General features: G+C 41.2%; 1 protein-coding gene across 3 annotated transcripts in view; it reads right to left on the minus strand.

Annotated features, from left to right (window-relative positions):
• The window catches only part of MARCHF1 (membrane associated ring-CH-type finger 1), a 116898-nt gene that overhangs the window by 50825 nt on the left and 42674 nt on the right, over nt 1-23399 (minus strand). For 2 of the 3 annotated variants that reach the window (XM_023736623.1, XM_023736624.1), the window contains exon 2: nt 21679-21859. The exons of the other annotated variant lie outside the window; for it this stretch is intronic. In XM_023736623.1, the coding sequence (XP_023592391.1) occupies nt 21679-21859 (181 nt within the window). The remainder of the gene's footprint in view (nt 1-21678; nt 21860-23399) is intronic. 3 annotated transcript variants of the gene reach the window in all.

Raw genomic sequence — 23399 nt, forward strand, 5'->3', positions numbered from 1 at the left:
TGAGTCAGAACCAACTCCATGGCACCTAACAATGACAACAACAGTGATTCTTCAACCCTCTGAAATCCAGCTGCCAAAAATGGCGCTCTACTGAAACTACTATGGCCGAAATTACTGAGGACCTCCTAATCTTATGTTCTCTTCTCAGACCTGTGTGTCACTTCTGAAATTATTGGCTCTTCCAATAGGAAACCTTTGGTGTCAGGAATGTCACTGCTTCTGTTTCCAACTGTGGCTGCTATCACTTATCATTGTTCACTGGCTCCTCTTCTCCACTTATCCCTGCATCCTAGTCCCCAGACCTCCATCTTCACTCTCACTTTCATCTTACTCTTAACACCCTTCAACTAATTCATCTGAGCCCTCAGGCTTCCACTACCAGAGACATCCTGATGGTTTCTGCTTCCACTTCTGAGTCCAGACCCACCTGCTGTTGGACTTACCTTCCATACTTGGTGGGCTCACAGGCATCTCAAAATCAGTGTGTCTGAATTCCTTGGCTTATTTCCCTGGACTTAATGATCTGCATGTGTATTCTTTCCTGGTTAATGAACCCTGCTCTCAAACACTGAGGCCAAAAAGCTGAGAGCCATGGTGGACTGTTCCTTCCACCTCATCCCTCACCTTCAGCCTTTGCAGTAGCTCATTACTGGAACCCCAACAGGCACTTTCCCCTCTGTCCCTTCAGCTGCTGCTTTAACCAGGTCTCTTCTGTTTTCTAGTGTGGATGTTACTCCTGGCTCACTCACCTGGACAACTCATTCTCCACATACTGCTACAGAGTGAGCATTCAAAATACAAGTATGTTAATTCCTTACTTAATATCCTTAACCATCTTACCCTTTTGTTCTGGATAAAATTGAAATTCTGTAGCAAAGCATTTTATGTAATCTGGTACTTTCTTTTTAAGATCATCTGTTATCTATATTAGTAATAATATTAATAACGTTATATTATTAACATTTTCTTTCTTGCAACCTTTCTATGATATAAGTCCTATTATTACCTCCATTTTAGATGTGGGGCAAGAGGTTAAGAAACTTATGGTGGTCATCCATCTCTCTGGCTAAGTCAGCTATTTTCAAGTTTATGAATTGTTCATACCTTTGCCTTCAAACATGCTGTTCCCTTGCCCAGAATGTCCTTAACACTCTACGTTTCACTAGGAAACATATATTTACGATTAACAACCAGTTTCTACTACCTCCTCCCCTGGGAGGTCTGTCTGAACATACCTTGGCCGGTATGACCACGCCCTACTTTGAACCACAAATGTGGTATCAGTAGCGCTCCGCCATGAACTTGGGCATGATGTTGATTTAAGGCTGAATTCGAACTCCGCCATGTAAAAGCTGTGAGACGTTAGACAGTTTATTTCACCTCTCTAATCCTCTGACTTCTCAATTGTGACACGGTGATAAGAGCACTTATTGCATGTTTCTTGGGAGGGTGAAATGCAGGTCACATGTATAACAAGGCCCTTAGTACAGTACTTGTCTGTAGCAAACAGTGAATTCTGGCTGATCATTGCCGCCATAGTGTACCTCAGCATATCATTGCTGTAAATGACCTATCCCTCCACCAAATCCACTTTATGATTACCCAGGAGGAAACCGTATCACCTGTGTATTTGTTGAAACATTTACATTTTATATTACAGATTATTTAATTTTGCATCACTTATACGTATTATAAATTATTTAATTGACCATGTTTCCCTCTTTGCTTTGGCTGCCAAAGGTCTTGGAATTAAATGGATAATCCCATGTAACTACCATATTTTTGCACAAATAATGTGCTCGTTAAATGTTTTTATGCTAACCACATCCCTCTCCCGCAGTATTTTCGTAAGTGCGCCATGCTAAGTTTTTTTGCACGTTGCTGTAAAAAATTAGCATAGCATGCTTGAGGGAGAGGGTGCGGTTGGCAAAAACGTACAACGTGCACTATTTGCATAAAAATAATGCGCTGTATAGGACCCACAGTGCGATCTTCCTTAATTTGCCTTATGATTTTACTTCATTCACTTTCTTTTACTTCACCCCCTGAACAATTCACTTCACTTCTTTGTGTGTATATTCATAGGCAGGCTCAAATCCTTTGTGCATTGTGATGGAGTGTTAATAATTTTTGAAGAGTATGACAAGAGAAGGCTGAGCTAGGCAAAGAAAAGACTTTATAGACTGACTGACGTTTGAATGCCTAATCTGTCAAATCACGGTAATGGGAGGAAAATAATGCCAGTTCTTCAACAGCAGCTCTGAAAATCTGTACTCGTTCACATGGATAAAATTCTTTGGTTTATTGAAAGAAGGCAGCTGAAAGAAACCGAGGTATGTTCTAGTAAATGTGAGACAGAGAAATGCTCTCAGCCATTAAGACATATGCAGAAACTACGTTTATAGCCCAGATTTATGTTTTCCAACCTACGAGGATCATGGCATGACACATGACTGCCTTCTACGTAGTCAACCTCAGAACAAAAACGTAAGGGGCAGGAAGTCTTATTTGGCATACATATTTGAAAATCTAACTTGAAACCCAGATAAACAGTGTTGGGGCACTGAACAAGTATTACTTCAGATTACTATACAAGTTAACTGGAGCCTGTGAAGTGTATTGCCCAGATTAGATTTTAAAATGAAGTCTTGACATCCTTGAACCTCAGTTAGAATCCTAACATAACTCTGTTTTCTTGTTAATAGTGAGCTGGCAAAAAGAAGAATAAAATTATCCTACCATCCTTTTCTTATATGCCCCTGAGTGGCGCACACGGGTTGAGCTCGATTGCTAACCTAAAGGTTGGCAGTTCGAATCTACCCACAATACTTTGGAAGATAGGCCTGGCAATCTGCTTCTGCTAAGATTATAGACAAGAAAACTTTATGGAGCAGTTCTACTCTGTAACACATAGGGTTGCCATGAGTCAGAATCGACTCGATGGTAACTAACAACACTCTTTTTTTGGGGACTTTTTTAAAACCCAACACTCAGCCGCCCAGATGTGGGGAGACACATTTTTTCCCAGGATGTCAGTCTCTGAATTCAAGAGTGATGCCCTCTTGAGCTCTCAGTGAACTGCAGACTGACCCCACGGACGTGGAGCCTCTCAAAACTGGGCTTTGACTCTTACACAGGGAAAACGAGTAGGAGATATTAACCCCAGAAAGTACTTTGTGTTTCAAGCGATTTAATTTTACAAACTACGAGGATGCTGTTGATTACAATCAATTTACAAAGAAATTAGTCAAAATATGCCAACATTGTTACTACAGCTTAAAAAATGTAAGTGTCTGCAGTAAGCAGCCTCACGGTTCCCGGGAAGGCAGAGGAAGCGCATCAGTGTGGTAGGGTTATTTTACCTTCAATGCTTTAATATACACATTGTCCCTCAAGTCAAATGCACTCGCTCTAATGACACGGTATCTTATAAAACAGTAATAGCTCTGTGCATATAGGGGACTATTTGACCCTGTGTGTTGTAAGAGATGATTGTGATTTAAGGTTTGCAACATTGGACACGGTTTTCTCCAGGGCAGAAAACAGTGAAGTGTGTTGCCTTGACAACACAGGTGAGTTGCTTCTAGAAATCCACAGCAGTGCAGGACCTTCTAGTACGTCAAGACTGCAAGCTATCCTCCAAATTAGGTTAAAAGAAAACTAATCCTACTGCAAGCATTGTTACCTGACCTATGAAATATTAGCTCTTACTTTTTATCACGTACCTTGTTGGAAAATAGATGAGAAATGTAGGTGGACAAGACTATCGGAAAAGCAGGAAGAAAACAGCCTGTGCAAGGGTTGTGCTCAGGAGCCTGCTTCCCTCTCCTCTAAACCACCTCATCCCCAACACGAGTTTAGGAGCTCCTGCATAGTTTTCGGAAGTCAGTTCTGCTAAGAAAAATGTATCTTTCCCTGACAGTATGGATTTCCCCAGTAATCTCCTGCAACACTTCTCTGTGGGGACTATCACTTGTCAGCATTGCATTTTCTTAAATAATGAGCGTAAATAAGGATTACCACAACAAAGCTAGATATTGATTGAATAGAAAACAAAACTTGTTAACATATGTGCCCACTAATCTGATTATGTTGGCAGGGCTGAGGAGAGATGAATCTGTAAAACATCAGGCCTCCAAGACAAAGCCTGTTACTGAAAATTCACATTATTGAGCAAGCTTGTTTCTTGTCTCCAGCAAGCACTCATTTGCGGCACTGTCCCAGGCACACAGTTTTGATACCTGGCTTCTAAATATCACAATAAAGGAATCTGCAATGAGAGCTTGGGTTTTTCTTTCATACCAAAAAACAAAACAAAACAAAAAAAACTCATTGCCATTGAGTCCATTCTGACTCATGGCGACCTTGTTGGACAGAGTAGAACTGTCCCAACATAGGGTTTCCAAACAGCGGCCGGTGGATTTGAACTGCCAACCTTTTGGTGAGCAGCCGAGCTCTTAAGCACTGCGCCACCTTTCATAGAGGATGTATTTTAAAAGGTAAACAGAGCTGAGCTCTTCTGTGGCTTAAGCAGCCAAACGAGTTTCTCTTCTACACAATCTCATGCTGTGACTCATCTGACGTCAGAGATGGGCCCTGTGAAGGAGACATATTGTGTGCCTGCGCTGTCCTGCACTTTTGTATTTCCTGCCTTTAAGACTCTAGAAGTGAATTGAGAACACAGGGACACATATTGGAGCCAAGGACCAGCCTCTGTCATAACAAAGTGGAGAAGCAGAAGTCCAGGCTCCTGCAGGCTCAGAGCATAAACGGGCAGACAATGCGCAGGGCCAAGGTCACCTAACAGAGCGTGCCATTGAGTATGAAGGCTAAGAACAAAGGGAGTGTTGGTTCCACCTGGTTTTCTTTTCTTTCTTCTGGGTGATAAGATGTCTAATAGATGGGCCTACCAACTGCATTAAAATGGCGGCATTATTCACTTAGCTTCATGTATGGCAGAGGTGTAAACCATCACTCTGAGCCTGGGAGGAATTTAAAGTGTGCCAATGGATGACTGGAAACATTATTTTTTAGAAGTATCTTTAGAAGTGACAAGTGGACACACACAGCATTAACAATGACTGACTATACAAGCCAAAAAAAAAAAAAAAACACCCATTTGCCTTTGAGTCAACTTATGCCTATCCCATGTATTTCAAAGTAGAACTATTAGGACTTTCAATGGCTGTGACCTCTCAGAAGTAGGTCACCAGGCCTTTATTCTTAGGAGCCTCTGGATGGATTCAAACTGCTAACCTTTTGGTTAGTAGCTGCGTGTTCAACTATTTGCACCACCTAGAGACTCCTATAACGTGAAAAAAAAAAAAAAAAAAAAACTAGACTAATCATTTGGGGAAGTATGGCAAAGAATCATGTACAGCTTCTGATTCAATCCTAAAAATGAAAATTTCTCATTCAATCAAGGGTGAGACTATAGAAAATCCAAGCTTATATAAAGCTATATTTGCGCTTTTAGCTATAGGTCCCTTGACCTCGTAAGGTGACAGGGTTATCAACATGCCTTCCATGCAAACACTCCTGTTGGCCACAGGCAACAGGAATTTGATCCAAGGAAACAGAACTCATCTTTACCCCAATGATTTCATCTACTTAGGGTGACTGCCCTCAGGTCTGTCTCACACGGGAGCTCCTTGGGTGAAATACCTGAGCCTATCTGTGGTCACATTGAAGGAAACCAGTCTTGTTCCAGAGAAAAAAGTAGGTCTATCTGAATAAAAGATATGGCTGGTGAAAAGCAAAGAACATGATACAGAGGGAAATCATGTATTCTGGTCCTCATCTTACCAAAATGTGTAGCGTTGAGCAAGACATTAAATAATCTGTGGGTCTCAGGTTTTCCCCCTTTGTAATAAAAGGAAGTTGGATTTACTGATTTCACTCAATCGCTTTTTTTTTCTTCTTCTTCTTATTAAACCAGTGACAGACCACAGCACCCAAGATGTCAGGATGGCTGCAGATTCTTTAACAGAAATGGCTGCTTTACCAACCAGATTGTAACCTTGCCGAGGCCAGTGCCTGGGTCTTATTCAATCTTTTGTTTTGCTAGATGTTCAGACTTTCCAGTTTCAGGGGCTATCAAGGGCCAAAGGGGAATGGTAGGCAGGAAAGATTCTGCGTTTGGTTCCCCTTTCTTTACTTTTCTCCCCAGTCCAACCAGAATATTTCAGTCTTTACCTTATTTATTTTTACATATAAAAAATAAACCTTTACTTCAGAATAATTTTAGAATTAAAGAAAAATTCCAAAGATAACAATGGTCGCACACACCCCTTCACTCAGTCCCCCCAATGCTGACACCAGGTGCTGCCGTGGTGCGTTTGTCAAGGACAGGAAACCAACATGAGCACCATATTGCCATGGATTGAATTGTGTCCCCCTAAAATATCTGTCAACTTGGCTGGGTCATGATTACCAATATTGTGTAATTGTGTACCATTTTGTAATCTGATGTGATTTCCTTATGTGTTATAAATTCAGTCTCTATGATGTAATAAGTTGGATTAGCAGCAGTTATACTGATGGGGTCTACAAGATTGGATAGTGTCTTAAGCCAATCTCTTTTGATATATAAAAGAGCAAAGCGAGCAGAGACACATGGGGACCTCACACCACCAAGAAAGCAGTGCTGGTAGCGGAGCATGTCTTTTGGCCCTGAGGTTCCTGCGCTGAGATGCTCCCAGACCAAGGGAAGACTGATGCATCACAAGGACCTTCCTCCAGGGCTGACAGAGAGAGAAAGCTTCCCCTGGAGCTAATGCCTTGAATTTGGACTTGTAGCCTACTAGACAGTGAGAGAATAAACTTCTCTTTGTTAAAGCCATCCACTTGTGGTATTTCTGTTATAGCAGCACTAGACAACTAAGACCCTTATTATTAATTAAACGTCACACTTTATTAGGAGTACACTGGTTTTTCCACTAATATCCTTTTAAATTTTAGCTAGATCCTGTTCCCTCAAGGAAGTTCTGAGCCGGAAGCCCATTTATCTTTCAATGAGCTTAGAAATTATGGGAGAGATGTAAAAGACAATCTAGCTTCAAATGGAGACTTTCTTTCTGATGTCATCAAAGATGAGTAAGGACCACTTTTCTCCCTGCGTGATTCAGTGATGCTGAAAATGTGGTCCAGCCCTGGCCCTGCAGGGAGCTTGTTGGAAATGAGAGTATCATGCCCCACCTCAGGCCTATCAAACCCAAACCCTCATGTTAACACAGTCTCCTGGTGATCCCTACACAGATCAACGTTGTTTTCTAAGTAATTTTATGTACGAATCCATATACAATAGAGTTTTTTTCTTTTTTGCTGTTTTTAAGTATTACATGAAAGTTATTATCTGCAACTTACTTTTCACTCAATATTAATGTTTTGAGATTTCTTCTCATTGTACCTGCAGACAAGGTTCGTTCTGGCAGCAGGTAAGAATTCACTGTATGACGATCTCCTGCTCCCCTCCACTGTACCTTTCTTTGTTGTTAGCCAGAGACCATCACTTTCCAATATGTTAGATAATACTTCTGAGAGTCAACTCCATGTTCTTGTATGGTGTGTTTCTACTGCTGTCCACAATTCCTTGATATTACAGGTCATTTATTGATCTTATTATTATCAATGATGACTTAATGCTTAGCCACACTCCATCTAATTCACACGTCCCACAACCTCCCAATATAAGTGGTTATTCTGTAAATACATAAAACAATATTAATCAAGGAAATGAAGTGTTACTCCAGAACACTGGTTTTCAAAGTGTCGCCTGGAGACTCTCAGGGCCCCTGAGACCATTTCATGGGATCAGTGTGGTTAAAATTCTTCAGTAATAATTCTAAAAGGTTTTTGTATGGTAGGATGTCCCAGAAGCTACATGATGTACGGTACTATAACAGACTGAATGCAGAACCAGATGTGAGATTTCAACTTTCTTCTGTTAAGGCAGACATGGGTGTCATGAGACTGGGAATTCCATGATGAATGTAAACAGTGGCGCCAACTGCTCGAAGTTGCTGGTTACCAGAAGGACTCCAAGGACAAGTGTCTGCAGCAGTTGGGGCACGGAGGCCTCCTTCTTCTTCCCTGCGGCAGGCTGGTTTGGTGCTCCTGGTGACAACCGTTGCTAAGTTTCTCACTCCTGCTTCTCGCGTTTGATGAGCTGGTTCATCCAGGTTGAGGGTTAAAGTCTGCACCCAGTCTGAGCACGTGGTCTTGCTGTACACGTCTTCCAACACTCTAAGCTGTTCTGGAGTGAAGACTGGGGGCTCCAAAGAGCACGCCATAGTTTTGCTAATGGGAGATTCTTTGTGGGTGCTATAGTTGAAGGCCACTCCTGCTCAGTTCTGTGGTGCCTCAGTTTACTCTCTGTCCTTTTACCTATTTTCTATTTTGGACTTCCAAACAAAATAGCATTTCAAAAAAGGGAGAGGCTCTACGGCTTAAAAAAACTTTGGAAAGCTGTTGTCATTTCAAAAGACACTTCTAACTTGAAAATTCGAGCACCATAAAAACTCCCCGGAAGTGTAAATTAAAGCCATTTAAAATATAAATGTGGTGTTGTGGTTAGTTGCCGTTGAGTCAGGCCCACCTAATGGCCGCCCCACGTACAACAGAATGAAGCGTTGCCCAGTCATGCAGCGTCCTTATAATCACTGGTATGTTGGAATCCATTGTTGCAGCTACTGTGCACTCTGGGTGCCCTCCACTTTAGGGGGCTCATCTTCCAGCATATATTGGACAACGGTCTGTTGTGATTTATAGGACTTTCATTGGCTACTTTTTGGAAGTAGATCGCCAGACCTTTCTTCCTAGTCTGTCTTAGTTTGGAAGCTCTGTTGAAACCTGTCCACCATGGGTGACCGTGCTGGTATTTGAATACTGGTGGCCCAGCTTCCAGCGTCACGGCAACTCACAAGGCCCCACAGTACAGTGAACTGACAGACAGGTGGTAGCTACAAAAAACAAACGAAAAAACCAAACCCTTTGTCGTCGAGTCGATTCCGACACATAGCGACTCCATAGGACAGAGTTGAACGGCCCCATAGGGTTTCCAAGGAGCAGCTGGTGGATTCAAACTGCCGACCTTTTGGTGAGCGGCCGAGCTCTTAACCACTGCGCCACCAGGGCTGGTGGTTCCACGTAGTAGTTAATGCTTATTCCCGCCATGTTCCAGGTGTAATGCTAAGTGCTTCACGTGAGGATCTTAGTCAGCCCTCCCAACCACCACATGAGGGGCTGCATCCTTTTATTATCTCCATTTTACACATTAGGAAATACAAGCACAGAGAAATTAAGTAACTTGCCCAAGGTCATAGAGCTGTGAGGGCTGCTCTGAAGGACCCAGACTCTGGCGGGCGGATTCTAGACTTCTGGCTCTAAATCATGACCCTAGTCACACAGAGCAAATCAGAACAACTGGAGGTTGTATGATGAGTCTTTAAAAAGTATTTCAGTGAATCCATAAGAACACTTTATTACTATATCAGGTGTTCCTATGCAAATGACTGTCTGGTACACTTAGAACAATCTTTTAGATAGCAAACACAAAATAAATTTTGTTCAAATCTGCCAGACAAGGCTAATTATTTTCTTAGCATTTTTTTTTTTTTTATGAATGTGGAAAAGGTTTCTGTATGTTAAGCATTTTCCTGTCTTAATCTTCCTTACTTTATTAATTTGCTTAGTATATTCCTTATGGATAACCTAGGTTGCAAATAAACCAGCATAACCCTTATCTGAATGACCATATATTCTGAATTACTGGACTACAGGTTAATCAATGCATGTACTCAATGTATGACTGAATGTATGTACCCCTACAGTGGTAAAGAGCTTGGCTGCTAACCAAGAGGTCGGCAGTTCGAATCCACCAGGCGCTCCTTGGAAACCCTATGGGGCAATTCTACTCTGTCCTTTAGGGTCACTATGAGTCACAATCGACTTGACAGCAATGGGCTTGGTCTGGTTTTGGTACCCCTACAATAATCTAACACTCTAGAAATAGTCAACTCTTTGAAAATTAAGCCTTATAATGGTTTCAGTGCTAAGTATTGATTTAGTAAGAACAGCCAAGGGAACTTGTTATGGCGTTGACAGTGGAGAGTTGAAGAGACAATATTGCCCCATTATAGAACTTCACAGTTTACAAAGTACTTTTACTTCCACAATTTTATTTCTCAGTACAGTACCCAAAAGTTAGCAAAGTAGATGTTATGGCCACACCTCATCTCCCAGCCCCTTTTTTAACAGATAAGAAAGTCATCTCAGGTCACAGGACTCACCTGAAGCAACAGAACAAGTGTGCTGGGAGTTTGAACCTGTTCTGTCTGGACCCCGAGCCTGGGTTCGTTCTCCTGCATTATACGGGACCCCCAAGGCAAATAGTTCAGAGGTGTAGGGGCATTTCTACCCTGCAAAGATATAAAATCTTGGCCTATGGGCCTAATCTAGACCTCAAACATGTTTTGCTGGAATAGTTTTCAAATTTGAACTAGCTACTATTGTTAAAAAAATCGGGAGATATTAAACTTAGAATTTTGTCTTCACTTGAAAAATTAGTTGATTTGGCAATAATCAAATAGAGCTGAGTAGTTACTATTTCCTGTAGACCAGGCATGTCTATTTCAGAGTGCCATCGTCCCCACCGCTCCTTATTATTCTCCACTACTGTGTTATTTGCTACTTATCATCATAGAGCCAAACTATTTCACTCATTTATAAGACCTGTCTAGCTCCTAATATCAAAGTCAACTGTCTGTGGGATCGTCCAGCTGTCTGCAGACGCTGTTAGTAATCTCCCTCAGCCAGCTTGGGGGAACAGGCTTATTTTTGTGCATCTTCCTAGCCCTGGTTCCCTACACTCATTCATCTTTTTCACCTTCATTTTCTATATTAAATTGTTCTTCTAATGGAACAGAGAGACAGCCATGAAATAATTTCTTCACCTAAAATTGGTATAAATTTCCCTTAAGTTATAATCCAATAGTTGAAGTTCTATTAACCCTGTCTGGAGTTACTAGGAATTATTCTCTGTACTTTTTTCAAGTCTATTCCAAAATATTGCAACTTACTTATCATTTTCAAACAGCCTACCTCCACCCCAGTTCCTGGATGGTGCAAACGGTTAATGCGCTCGGCTGTAAACTGAAAGGTTGGCAGTTCAAGTCCATCCAGGGGGGCCTCAGAAGAAAGGTCTGGCAATCTAGTTCTGAAAACTCAGCCATAGAAAATCTTATGGAGCACAGTTCTACTAAGACACACCTGGGGTCACCATGAGTTGGAATGGACTCGTCAGCCAGTGATTTTGGTTACCCCCGACACTACTGGACTGGAGTGTAAATTCTCTGAGGTCAGAGGACACTGTCTTGCTCACCATCATAACCTCAGTGTCTGGACCGTGTCTGCACATAGTAGGTGCTCAGTGAATATCTGATGACTGGTGAATAAAATGGGAGGAGTGAGTCATGAACTAGGTGTTACAGGAACTCACACAGCGTGATCCGACAGACACGTTTGGTTTCGTATTTTAATAGCGTCCACTAGAAGGAAATGGTTATTTTCTAAACTAAGAGAGGGATCTAGCTCCAAAACTTGTTAATTAATTTTTTTTTTGGGATAAAAATAGTCATCAGAAATCAACCTTTGCATTAAACAGCTCTAAATAGTATCTTCTACAATGGACTGTATAATGAAGAGCAGAATTACAGAAACCCAAGCCTTCAGGAAAACAGAATCTCTTCCTTAGACTTAACTGGTTTGATTACACTGCAGTCCTCCCCTAGCTGTCTTCACCGTGCCAAGCAGAAAATTGAGGGCTTTAGCCCATCTTGCCTCTCAGGGTCACAGGCTCTCCTGGATGCCTCAGGGCAGCAGAAGAGCTTTGCTGTCGAGAATCTCTTGAATTTACTTACCTGCTTACAACTTATTAGAAAAACAAAGAGTGGCCTGGACACTTAGACCTAGCTTCAGCCACCTTTCAGGAGGCCTCAGTAGTCAACTGCCCGCAAACTTTGCCTTTCCTCCTTGGCTTCCTTCCTCTTCTTTCTCATGCATCTCCCGTTCTTCTCTCCTTTCCGCCTGCCTTCCTTTCATCCTAACTTTTGTTATTTATTTTCCTTTTTAAATATAGAGAGGGCACTTCTCACTTCACTCCCCGTGGTTGGTCGGAAGGGCAACGAGAAAGGTGAAGGAAACACCAGGGCGGTGCGTCTTCGGTACCGACCTGGGTCCCTCCTAACAGCACCTTGTTCCGACAGCCCGAGCTACTGTAGACGGGGCTGGTTCTCTCTATGCCTGTTTTACTTGGTCTTTCGAATTTGAGAATGTATTTGAACGTCAGGATTCGTCTTTTTTTTTTTTTTCAAAGTGACAATTATATAGTGAATTCCTCACTTTGCTTTCCAAAAAGTCACAGCATTTTAAATGTGAAGAAATTTTAAAGATAAGCTTTACCCAGTCTCCTTATTTAACAGATGAAGACACCAAGGCGAGACCCAGAGGGATTAACTGTTAGAACCAGAATCTTCTGACTCCCAATCCACTACTCTCTCCATTGCTGTTTGAATGGATTATTTGCTCTTTTTATTTAATTACTTTTCTTATATTTTAAGTAAAAGAAGGTTTTAAAATAGTTATCATTCTCCGCGCATAGCGTTCTCTGTGCTAAGGGAGGAGAGCTGCCAGCCCCCTGGCGAGATGGCCTCGCAGAAGAAGGGCTGGCCTCCTCTGGGCAAAGCTTCATGTGTCCATGTGAAGAGACTCCCCTTAGAGCACAGAGCTGACCTCTTTCTGCTCATCCTTTCCTCCTCCATCAGGGGAAAGGGAAGAAGCGCTGGGCAGGGACTGCTCAGCCTCTCTCTGACCCACCTGCAACTCCGCCCTCCTTCCCCACTCATTTCCTAACTCCCTGCTGCGAATTCCACACAGCCAGCTCTGCCCTGCCTGTGGCTGGGTGGGGGAGCTGGCCTAAGTGGAGGTGAAACATTCATATGCAAGATGGCAGCATTGATATAATCAGGCTGTAAGTGGGACATCCACTTAGGAAACCAGAGAAAAGGAGCTACCTGATGGTACCAGTCAGTGAAAAATAGGAAATGGGAGGGAAGCTAGCTTCTGAAAGATTAGTTCTCTTTTCAAGGGAAATCTTCCAGCCAGCTAACTTAGTATAATGTGATAATATCACAAGAGCAGGTTAATGCACATGCAGTGTGGTTAGACACCTTCCGGCCAGATAGAGAAGGAAATTTGCTCTAAAATGATTTGCTTTTAAAAGAGCCATGCTGATTTCCAGTGACTTACATACTTATATGCACTTAGAGGTGCCCTCGTGGTGCAGTGGTTAAAGCACTTGCTGCTAACCGAAAGGTCAGTGGTTCAAACCCATCAGCAGCTCCACAGGAGAAAGATGTGGCAGTCTGCTTCTGTAGGGATTTACAGCCTTGGAAACTCAGTGAGGCAGTTCTCTTCCGGCCTATAGGGTCGCTGTGGATCGGAATCCACTCGACGGCAGTGAGTTTGTCATTGTTGTTTTTGGTATATGCCCTTATGGTTCAAAAAATTAAACCAAAATTAAGGGGGAAGTTTAGCTTATAGTTGATGCAAGATTTGAGCAGTTGGAATAATGGAAAAGGGAAAATGTCCTAGCTGAGAGAGAAAAACCTTTAACTAGAGGAACATTTAAATATGAAAGTAATTTAAAACTCAATCATAACATGATGCTGTGGGGAAATCTTTATTTGTAACTATTCTGTGTGTGTGTGTGCTTCTGCACACTAATCTGATGCATTTGGGCTTCGCACGTGTAGATCACAGCAGTGATTCAACCATTTTAACCACAGGTCATGTTTCAAACATTAGAATACACAGTGTGCAGAGTTCCATTTTGATTGGCCCTAGACCTAGTTAAAACAAAAATGGATTTTCTCAAGGGTGAAACTGTATTCTGTTAAAGACTTCAAGAGCAAATCTAATGTACGTTAAGTATTTCCTTTCATATCTAGAATAATAACACAAGGTGACATTCTTACCAAGCACGTGAGGTTATGCTCTTGAAGCAACAATTTTCAAAGAGAGAAACAGAGAGAAAGCAGAGTGTAATTGGATCTACGAATAAGGAAGGACTAAAGAGAAATGTTCCACCTAATACTTGCTGCCAACACTGATTATTCAGAGGTTGTTTGTTTAAGGCTCCTTTTCAGCACCCTCTATTAAATCCTGTTCCGTATTCCCAGTTCTCTCTCTCTCCACTGCCCCGGATAAGTCACTTTTTCTTGATTAGCCTAGGTTATGAGAAGCACAGAAAACAGAATAAAAAAGAGTGATTCTGCTGTGTGTTGATATATATATGCACATATATGTGTGTATATTTAAAAGTGTCTTTACACGTGGAGGGTCTCACAACTAAATGCTAAACACATGATGGAGGTCAGCTCTCTTTGGATTACCTATACCATTCCTTCTGGAGTTGTAGGAAATTATTAGTTCCCCATACCACCACTCACCTATTACCACACCTTTCAAATTTATTAGAAAATATTGCAAGTAATTCATCTTTTTCCATCCTCCTCCAGTGGACTCTAAGCCTCTCTGAGCAGGCATTTTTTTCTATCTGTCCGTGACTGGAACTTAGTAGATGTTTAGTACAGTATGTTGAATGAATGAATGAATGAATAGGAGGTCATCGATGCTCTCTCAGCACGACTCAGAACATAGGTTCTGCTGGTTGGGCTCCCACCCACCCAGTGGGAGGGCTATGTTCAGGGGAAAAGAGCAAGACCCTCAATGAGATGGACTGACACAGCGGCTGCAACAGTGGGCTCAAACATACCTACTATTGTAAGGGTGCCACAGGATCGGGCAACGTTTTGTTCTGTTATACGTACAGTTTCTACGAGTCAAAGCTGACTCATAGCATCTAACGACAACATGTTTATGGATGAAAGCTTCACAAAAGAATAAGCCCTTCTCTTGCTGCTCAGAGAAGAACATTTCTAGTATCCTGATTTTTTATTTTATTGTGGCAAATACATATGTAAAAAATATTCGGCATTTTAGCATTCTCACTCGTACAATTCAGTGACATTAATTATGTTATCATGTTGTTCAACCATCACCATTATCCATTTTCTAGGACCTAACTTGGACAAGCTATTCTCTAATACTCATCCCAGTTGACTACACGTTTCTTTGAGATTTTAAAAGATTAATTAACCTACTAGAATTTCTGTAAAAGACAAAAGGAAGAAGGTCATCTGCTAAATCCCAAGTATCTGCTAGAACAAATTATGAGACGCTGGTATCTTGCGTTTTGCGTTTACCTGACACAGAGTGCATTGGTACTATTTTACCTGCTGGCACTGGGACACTATTTCAGTTGAAACGTCAGCTGTCGTTCTGAGAGTATAAGTGTATCAAGGACACAAAACAAATTAAAATAAAAATGAAAAAATAAAGAAAAACATTCTGGTGGAAAGGTTAATGCTCCCATCAAGTCAAAATGCTTTTCTTTTAATAATTTCTTTTTTGTTACTTTCTAGTTTATTCATTGTGCCCTCAACCCAGCAGTCAACCAGGTAGCCTGTTAAGCCCTCTTTCTGACTGAACGGATTGGTGAGACAGTAAGGGGAAGAGTGTTTGGCTGTGGACACCACCACCAGACAGTGAGGAAATCTTGTGACTAACTTACCCAGTTTGATTAGAGGGAGTGAGTTTGAAGATCAAATCATTTCCTGCGGGTGTTCTAAATCACACAGATTGTCCTGACAACAACAGCAACAAACCAACCAAACCTGTTGCCTTTGAGCCAATTCTAACTCCCAGTGACTCTATAGGACAGAGTAGAACTGCCCCATAGGGTTTCCAAGGCTGTAATCTTCATGGAAGCGGACTGCCACATCTGTCTCCCGCGTTGCGGCTGGTGGGTTTGAACCACCGACTTTTCAGTGAGCAGCTGAGCCTTAACCACGGCATCACCAGGGCTCCAGGCTGTCCTTAGGGCCCATATAATAAAATAACTGAAACTGAGGGCAAGAAGACGAGAGAAGAAGCATGCTTTAGGAGTTATAGGAGCATGGGTGTTTTTTGCAAGCTGTATAAAGACTTGTCTGGTCTCATGTTAGGGCAGGGATTTTCATTGACTTCAGGCTTATTTCTTTGTGAAGAAATGAAAACGCAATCCCTCTGTCTAGAACTGGGATCTGATTATAGGAGAACCATCTAGACACATCAAAACTTCATTTGATGAGGAATTTCTTATCATGTAATCCCAAGTATTTTGAGTAAAATGAGAATTGGGAAGGGTGTCAGTGAGAACTCTGAGAACCCTGGATGGTATCGCGATTCCCACAGCAGCTAAAACTCCCACCAATGATTAAAAGAATCTTGCAGAAGTTCTTGCAGACTTCAGCCTTTTGTATACCCAGTTCTAAAACTCTTGATTTTCGTTGTTGGTGTTGAAAGCAGAAAAGGAGCAACTATGCAAATGTTGACCAAGGGCTCCTATAGAGGAACGGAGAAGTGACAGCTGATACTCTGAGATCAGGGAGGAAAGCGAAACAACAAAAAGCTGATAGAAGGACTTTCAAAACACATCAGGCTGGGCAATGTCCATGAAGAGAAACAGCCTTATATGTGTTTCAAGCCTGCAAGAGAGTGGAGGTACATATAATAATGTAACTGGATTACTAGGAAAAGATACTGTTTAAAATATCCATGTTTAAGAAGCTAGATTTTAGAAAAAAATAATTTGTTTTAGAAAGATTTATTTGGAAAGATTTCTATCAGAAACGATTTAAATAAAAACTACACTTCGATCCTTAAAGGCAGAGCCCTGAGTTGTTTAGTGGTGATGCAATGAACCTGAGCTTTAGAATCAGTTAGTTTGGAGTCTGGGATTCAGCAAGTTTGATATTAATTCTCATTTTCCTCATCTGTAAAATGCGGTTGATATGCCTACCTAAAATGATACTGTAATGAAGATTAAATTAATGAAGTGATGTATTCTAAGTGGCACACAGTAAATATTCAGTATGTGCTAGTTGTCTTAGTGAAACAACTCATTCCCCATGTTGTTGTGTTGCTAGATGCCATCGAGTCGATTCCGACTAAATTGTGAGCCCGTGTGACAGAAAAGAACTGCTCCATAGGGTTTCCTTGATCAAACTCATTGCTAGCGGGTTGATTCCAGCTTAGAGTGACCCTGTAGGACAGAGTAGCACTGCCCCGTAGGGTTTCCAAGGCTGTAAATCTTTATGGAAGCAGACTGTCACATCCTTCTCTCACATGGCTGCTGGTGGGTTCAAACTACCGACGTTTCGGTTAGCAGCCGAGTGCTTAACCACTGTGCCACCAGGGCTCCTTATGTAAAGGATCCTTCCTGAGTTTATCTTATGTGTGGTTAGGCGACATTGTTCAGTCACGGGGCAAGAAGACCCCCGGTAGGAATCTGACCCCCCACTCTTGCCCTGTACTTTCTCAGGGCTATGAATTGGAAGGCCTGCAGACCAGGAAAAATCTGTGTAACAATCTTAGGGCAGTCAGCTCGGTGTCATGACTCGTGCTGGTCCTTGGCTTTCGTGAGAGATGGCTGCTACCTCACATTAGGAAAGGACAGAATTAGCAGAGTGTTTGTCAACTATAATTCTTGACGTTTTAACAGGCCTTTCAACTAAAGCATCGTAAGACACTATGGTGGAAACGCAGAAATACCAGAACAATTATTCCCTTTTATTTGACACAGCTTATGCTTACTTTCCAATAGTCGGCTGCTTTTGATCTACAAGAAGGACAAGTGCATTTCTATCACTTGTTGTCATTAGTTGCCAAGTAGTCAATTTCAACTTATGTGTGCAGAGCAGAACTTCTCCATAAGGTTTTCAAGCCTGTGACCTTTCAGAAGCAGACCGCTAGACCTGTCTTCTGAGATGTCTCTGGGAGGGTTTGAACCACCAACCTTTTGCTTAGTAGTCAAGTACTTAACCTTTTGTGCCACCCAGGGGCTCCCTGGACCAACCTAATAATAAATGAAAATTAACTGATTATCTGCCTCGCTGTATTTATAGAAAGGAGACAAGGAATAAATTGGATGGATGGAGTTGACTATTCTGTATTATATATTTGTCAAATAGTTTCTATAAAGAAAATCTTATAAAGGTGTATTTTAGGTGAGGACATAAAGTTGTCGGTCATATTGCTGTCCTCGTAGGCTTAGCTTCACATCCAGAAGCTAGTTCCTCCCATTCAGGAGGGATTCAGATCTGAACACCATGCAATTCCAGTTTCCCAACAGGAGATTAGTTCCTATTTTCTAATCAATATTGTGCATTTCCAAATTGCACTGAGTCGTCATTGTGCTTTCTATATTTGTGACTTTTTGACTTTCCTGAGCCCTGAGAATTATTTCTGCCCCTGGGTAACTGGTAGATAACGGGACTTTCACTGACATTGTAAAAGTAGCTGAGCAATGGACTTAGATGGACAGAACTGCTTTTCCTTAAATAAGCCTCTTGATTTTATTTTGACTTTAAAGATTTTATTATAAAACATTAGCATACCTTGAACTTACTAACTGTAGATTTTGCTGTAGTACAAGTAGCAATTAATGAAGTAAGTTTTACTGGTATCTTTAGAGACTAACCATTAAGCCCCAAGGTTTGTCAGACTCTGCAGATTTGTGCCTTTCTACTTTAAGAAGCCATTTTATCCAAACAGAATCTCTCGGCTACGTTGTCTAATGGCACCAATTCGGAATCATCAGCTAAATGAATTGTTTCACGTGGTTGGTCTTTAGACTGTTATCAGTCGTAATGGAATCACTGAGTTGAGAGCAATAAACCGGATGTGCTTCTAACATATTCTGACCAAACGTTATACCTGCCGTTCTTAAAGACTACCACAGAACAAGTGTTGATGAATCTCAGTGCCCTCAAAAGAAATAATCTAGGACACTTTCAAAATGCTTCAGAATCTGAAAAATCATCATAGATACTGCCTTTTAAATACTATTCCAGTGTCCCATGTTTTTAAAAGAGAAACTGGGAATTTGGAATATTTTCCCAAAGTTTTAAAGCCCATAAATCAGAGAGAAATGAGTAAAATGCATGTTTCTCATGTCTAGGACTCATGTATTATGATAAGGGTTAAAAATTTGGATCCCTACACCAAGACCAAGGAGCCCTGGTGACAGTGGTCAAGCGCTTGACTGCTAACCAAGAGGTCGGCATTTGGAATCCACCACCGGCTGCTCCATGGGAGAAAGACATGTCCGTCCTCTTCTGTAAGATTACAGCCTTGGAAATCCTACGAGGCAGTTCTCCTCTGCTCTGCAGGGTTGCTATGAGTCACAACACCACCAGCTCCACAGAGGTACCCAGATGAATGGAGATGGGATGAGGGCTTAGTGTCAGAAAGGGAGAGAGAGGTAGAAATGTGGTGAATTTGAAAGCAAATGGCCTTCTAAAGGGGCCAACCACCACTTAGCTCCACTGATTGTTGTCATACAGGAATGTGGTTCCAGAAAAGCCATATATTGTGATTTTTTCCAGCAAATTCAGATGTGTAGAGTTCTTTGTGAAATAATCAGTTATTTAAATGTTGGTAACTAATTCAAATTTTAAGCCCTGTGGGTCAAAGAAAACATATCTGTGGGGTGTCCGTAAGCAACCTCTGGATTAAATTCTAGTATCCCCTGCAGATATAGAAGTGCTATTAAAATGGAAGGAGGTTGACATGCTGTCCTTTATCAATATCTATGATAAATCAAAGGAAATGTTTTAAAAAGGAAACTAGGCTATTTCATTAATCAGCAGTTAGGAGTCCGTGAGATTGCTGCAATATATTCATTATTATGAAGATTGAAAAACAGAGATGCAGTCGCTGGATCTCTCTGGTTTATAAAGAAGCTAGTTGAGAAAGAGAGCATTTCCTGATAGGGTTAGGAATCGCTGAGCATTGTAAATTAAGAAGATAGATAATATTAAGAAAGTATCAAGGCTGTATTTTAAGGGGTGATTCTACAAAAGCTGAAGGAGAGTAAGGTGACCGTTGAGGATGTCCAGCATCCTATTTTGTTTATTATACAAAAAAAAAAAAAAAAAGGCGGAAGATAGTGTGGAGAAGAAAGTTTGAATATTTTATCATCCTAGGTTGTTGGTCTCAAATTGCAATATTATGTTTGACAAAATTGAAATGAAAATGTTATATGGATGGAGGGTGCAAAAAACCCACCCAAAATAAAAAACAAAAAACCATGGATAAATACGCAGATGTTATGAAACAATTTGCAGTTCCCTGAGGGGTGAGAAGAGAAATTCACAGAATCTCAGAGCACAGTGTGTCGGTTAACTACGCCACAGCACCCAGCATTTGTTCAGTGGACAAAGCAAAGGGCAAGGGAGAAGGGCCCACCTCTATTTCTGGCACTGATTGCTCTGGGACCTAGAGGATCAGAGCGTCACCTTTTGACAGTCAGGTCATCCCATATGTTATCTCAGAGCCATTTTGTGCATCGTTTTTGATATCTGTAAATCATTTGTAGATTTTTAAAACAGAGCTACCACAAAAGCAGGGCACGTTGTTACCGATTCTCCATAATTTACTGAATTAATGAAGAATGTCAGTGATCAGCCACCAATCAGGTACCTGGTGGAATTTTCTTGTTTGTTTTTCATTTATGCTCAGCCTTGAACCTATTATTTTCTTTCCAGCAATGTTCTTCCTATTCACTGTTGCTTTGCATTTAATTTAAATGAGAAACAGCTCCAGGCACATCCAGTATTTAAATTGCAGTCTCTATATTCTCCTTTGGAAATTGAGGCATCTGTGTTTGTAAGGCTTCAGTTAGGCAGAAAGATGAATAAGTTAAATGCAATATTCCAGAGCCAAGCTAGTAAGCATGAATTATATAAAACTCATTGTCTGTGTTTGCATTCTTTACAAGTTGTCCTTTGCTAGCTTCGAGGGGGATACTAAGTTTATATTTGACTCACATTCTTACCATCATTTAGGAAAAATATTAAATTAATGACGAATTTGAATGTAAAGAAAATAAATAGATAAAAATACACTTACCTCTTTCTTACAGTTTGATGCACAATATGGGAAATAATACTTTTTCTTTCCACCTACTCTAGCTGTACATGAACCATCAAACCAAATTCCCAAATAAAAGAAAATGTATAAAATAGCCCACACCTTTGCAGAAGAAATAATTCTCATCTATTACCTAATGCCTGATTTTCAAAAAACTAGATGAGTTCGTGTAGTTTAATATAATCGGTTATCTAACCTTCTTGGGACTCGACCTCAGCGGTTACAACATTCTCACAGTTTCCATCAATTTCATTATGTAGAATTACGAGTGTATTTTGCGTATATATACATATGTATCCTTATATATGTCTGCCTGTCTGTCTATCTGTCTATGTATCATCTATCTACCTATCTGAGTTGTGGAAAGTGATATAGAAATCAGAGACCCTAGAATATAAAAGAGAAGAAAGGAAGGATTATCTGAAAAGGCTTGGCTGTGTTTTACGTCCTGCACTCAACACAGGACATGTACCCCTTGTGGATATTAGCACCCCAACAGAATCTCATTGGGAAAGGAAATGGATTTGTAAAACAAGCCTGCTTTGCACACTCTGCCTCTCAAACCGATTCCTGTGGATACTGTACCTTCCGGAGGGGCTTGAGCTTGGTCTCCATTACGAAGTCATATTTGCAGAGCTCACAGCAGCGCGTGTCAGAGCTCTTGATCCACTGGTGGAGGCAGGACTGGTGGACAAAGCGCAGGGTGCCCGTGCAGCGACAGGGGGTGATGAGGGGGCTCTCTTCATCCCCTTCGCAGTGACAGATCCTGGGGAAGGACACAGCAGCAGTGTGAGATCTCCCAGAGGGCATTCTCATCAGTGGATCTCCACCCTGCTTACACCAGACTGTACTAGAAGCTGCAACTTGAGGCTTACAGCAAAAGGGCGTTTCACCCCAGCTCTGACCTGCAGCCAAGTTACGATTCTAGCAACTTCCTCTCACTTGCGGGGCCAGTGCTGGACCCTTCAGTCATGTTGTAAGCTGTTAGGTTCTGGAACATCAGAAACGCACTGTCATTTCATTCCTGCACTACAACTACTGAGCTATGCAGTGTCTACGGGTGAGCCTTCATATGTAAAAGTCACGGTTTATAAACATTCTGAAGAGTGCAGTAGTCTGATAACTTCATTGTTTTATTTTGATATTGGTTCTGTAGGTTCATGGTGTAAGAATGTGGAAAATCTGAAAAATTTTAAGGAGACTATAGACACTCAATCTGAGAATATTATAAAGTTTTCCTAGGAAGATGTACGCATATTTGGTCACAATGAATAGCCTAAACTGACGATAGTCATCACTGTTTATAATTCACACGAATTACCAAGTTCAAATACAGTAAGTTGCATTGCTTGAAAATGTTAATTGCTACATCTCCCAGTAAATGCAATGTTCAACTAGTTTCTGAATTACCATGGATTCTAGTTTTGTAGATTTAGAGTTTATAATGTCTTCATTATTCTTATATTCAAATTATTTGACATATATATTTTTTCCCCTTTGGATGAGGAATAAGCCTTTCTTATCTCTAGGCTATACATTCAAATTGTAGGCCTTCAAATAATTCTTAAAATTTAGACAGCTGTTAAAAGTTGGTAATAAATTTAATTGGAAATATTGCTTTAAATCTGTTAGAAATATGAATGTAACATATGAAAAAATATAAAAATGTATACATTCACTTTTTTTGAGCTGAGTCACACTGGCAGACTGGAAGAATGTGTGAATTGCTGCTACTGTTCTTCCTTTAAGGCCTGTAGGCTCCATTCTCCAGAAGCATGCGCTGTAAAGAATTATGTAGAGATGCACACAGCTACCTCAGCCTTCTCCCCAGAGCATGGGAAACGGCTTCTCAGATGGCTACTGTGATAAGACACAGGAATTGAAACCCAACACTCCCCCAACTTCAAAATAAAGAAGTGTGACATAGTCTACTGGAATTCTGAACCTCTTTTCTTAAGTGAAAATAAAGTAAGCAGAAAGGAACAAACTTCTAGGATCCCTGGGGTGCAAAGGAGGGCTGAGAGCCCAAGGAAGTTCACCTCAGCGCCCGCCCTCCCCCGGGCTGGGTTAGGAAGTAGCCATGGTGGATGTAGCCGCACATATAAAAGGCCAACATGGAGGAAAAATACAAATTATCTGAGAGGTTATTGTTTTTTATGGAAGCCCTGAATATCTCCTCCCTCCAAACCTATACGTCCTACAGATCAGGAACTGGGCTATTATCACACTGTGTTTCACAACTCGCTGCCAGAAGAGTGTTGGTCACATTACAGGAGCTCGGCAGATAAAGCAATTATTCAGCCAAC

The sequence above is a fragment of the Trichechus manatus genome, unplaced genomic scaffold (genome assembly GCF_000243295.1).
Source record: "Trichechus manatus latirostris isolate Lorelei unplaced genomic scaffold, TriManLat1.0 scaffold00089, whole genome shotgun sequence".
NCBI lineage: Eukaryota > Metazoa > Chordata > Mammalia > Sirenia > Trichechidae > Trichechus > Trichechus manatus.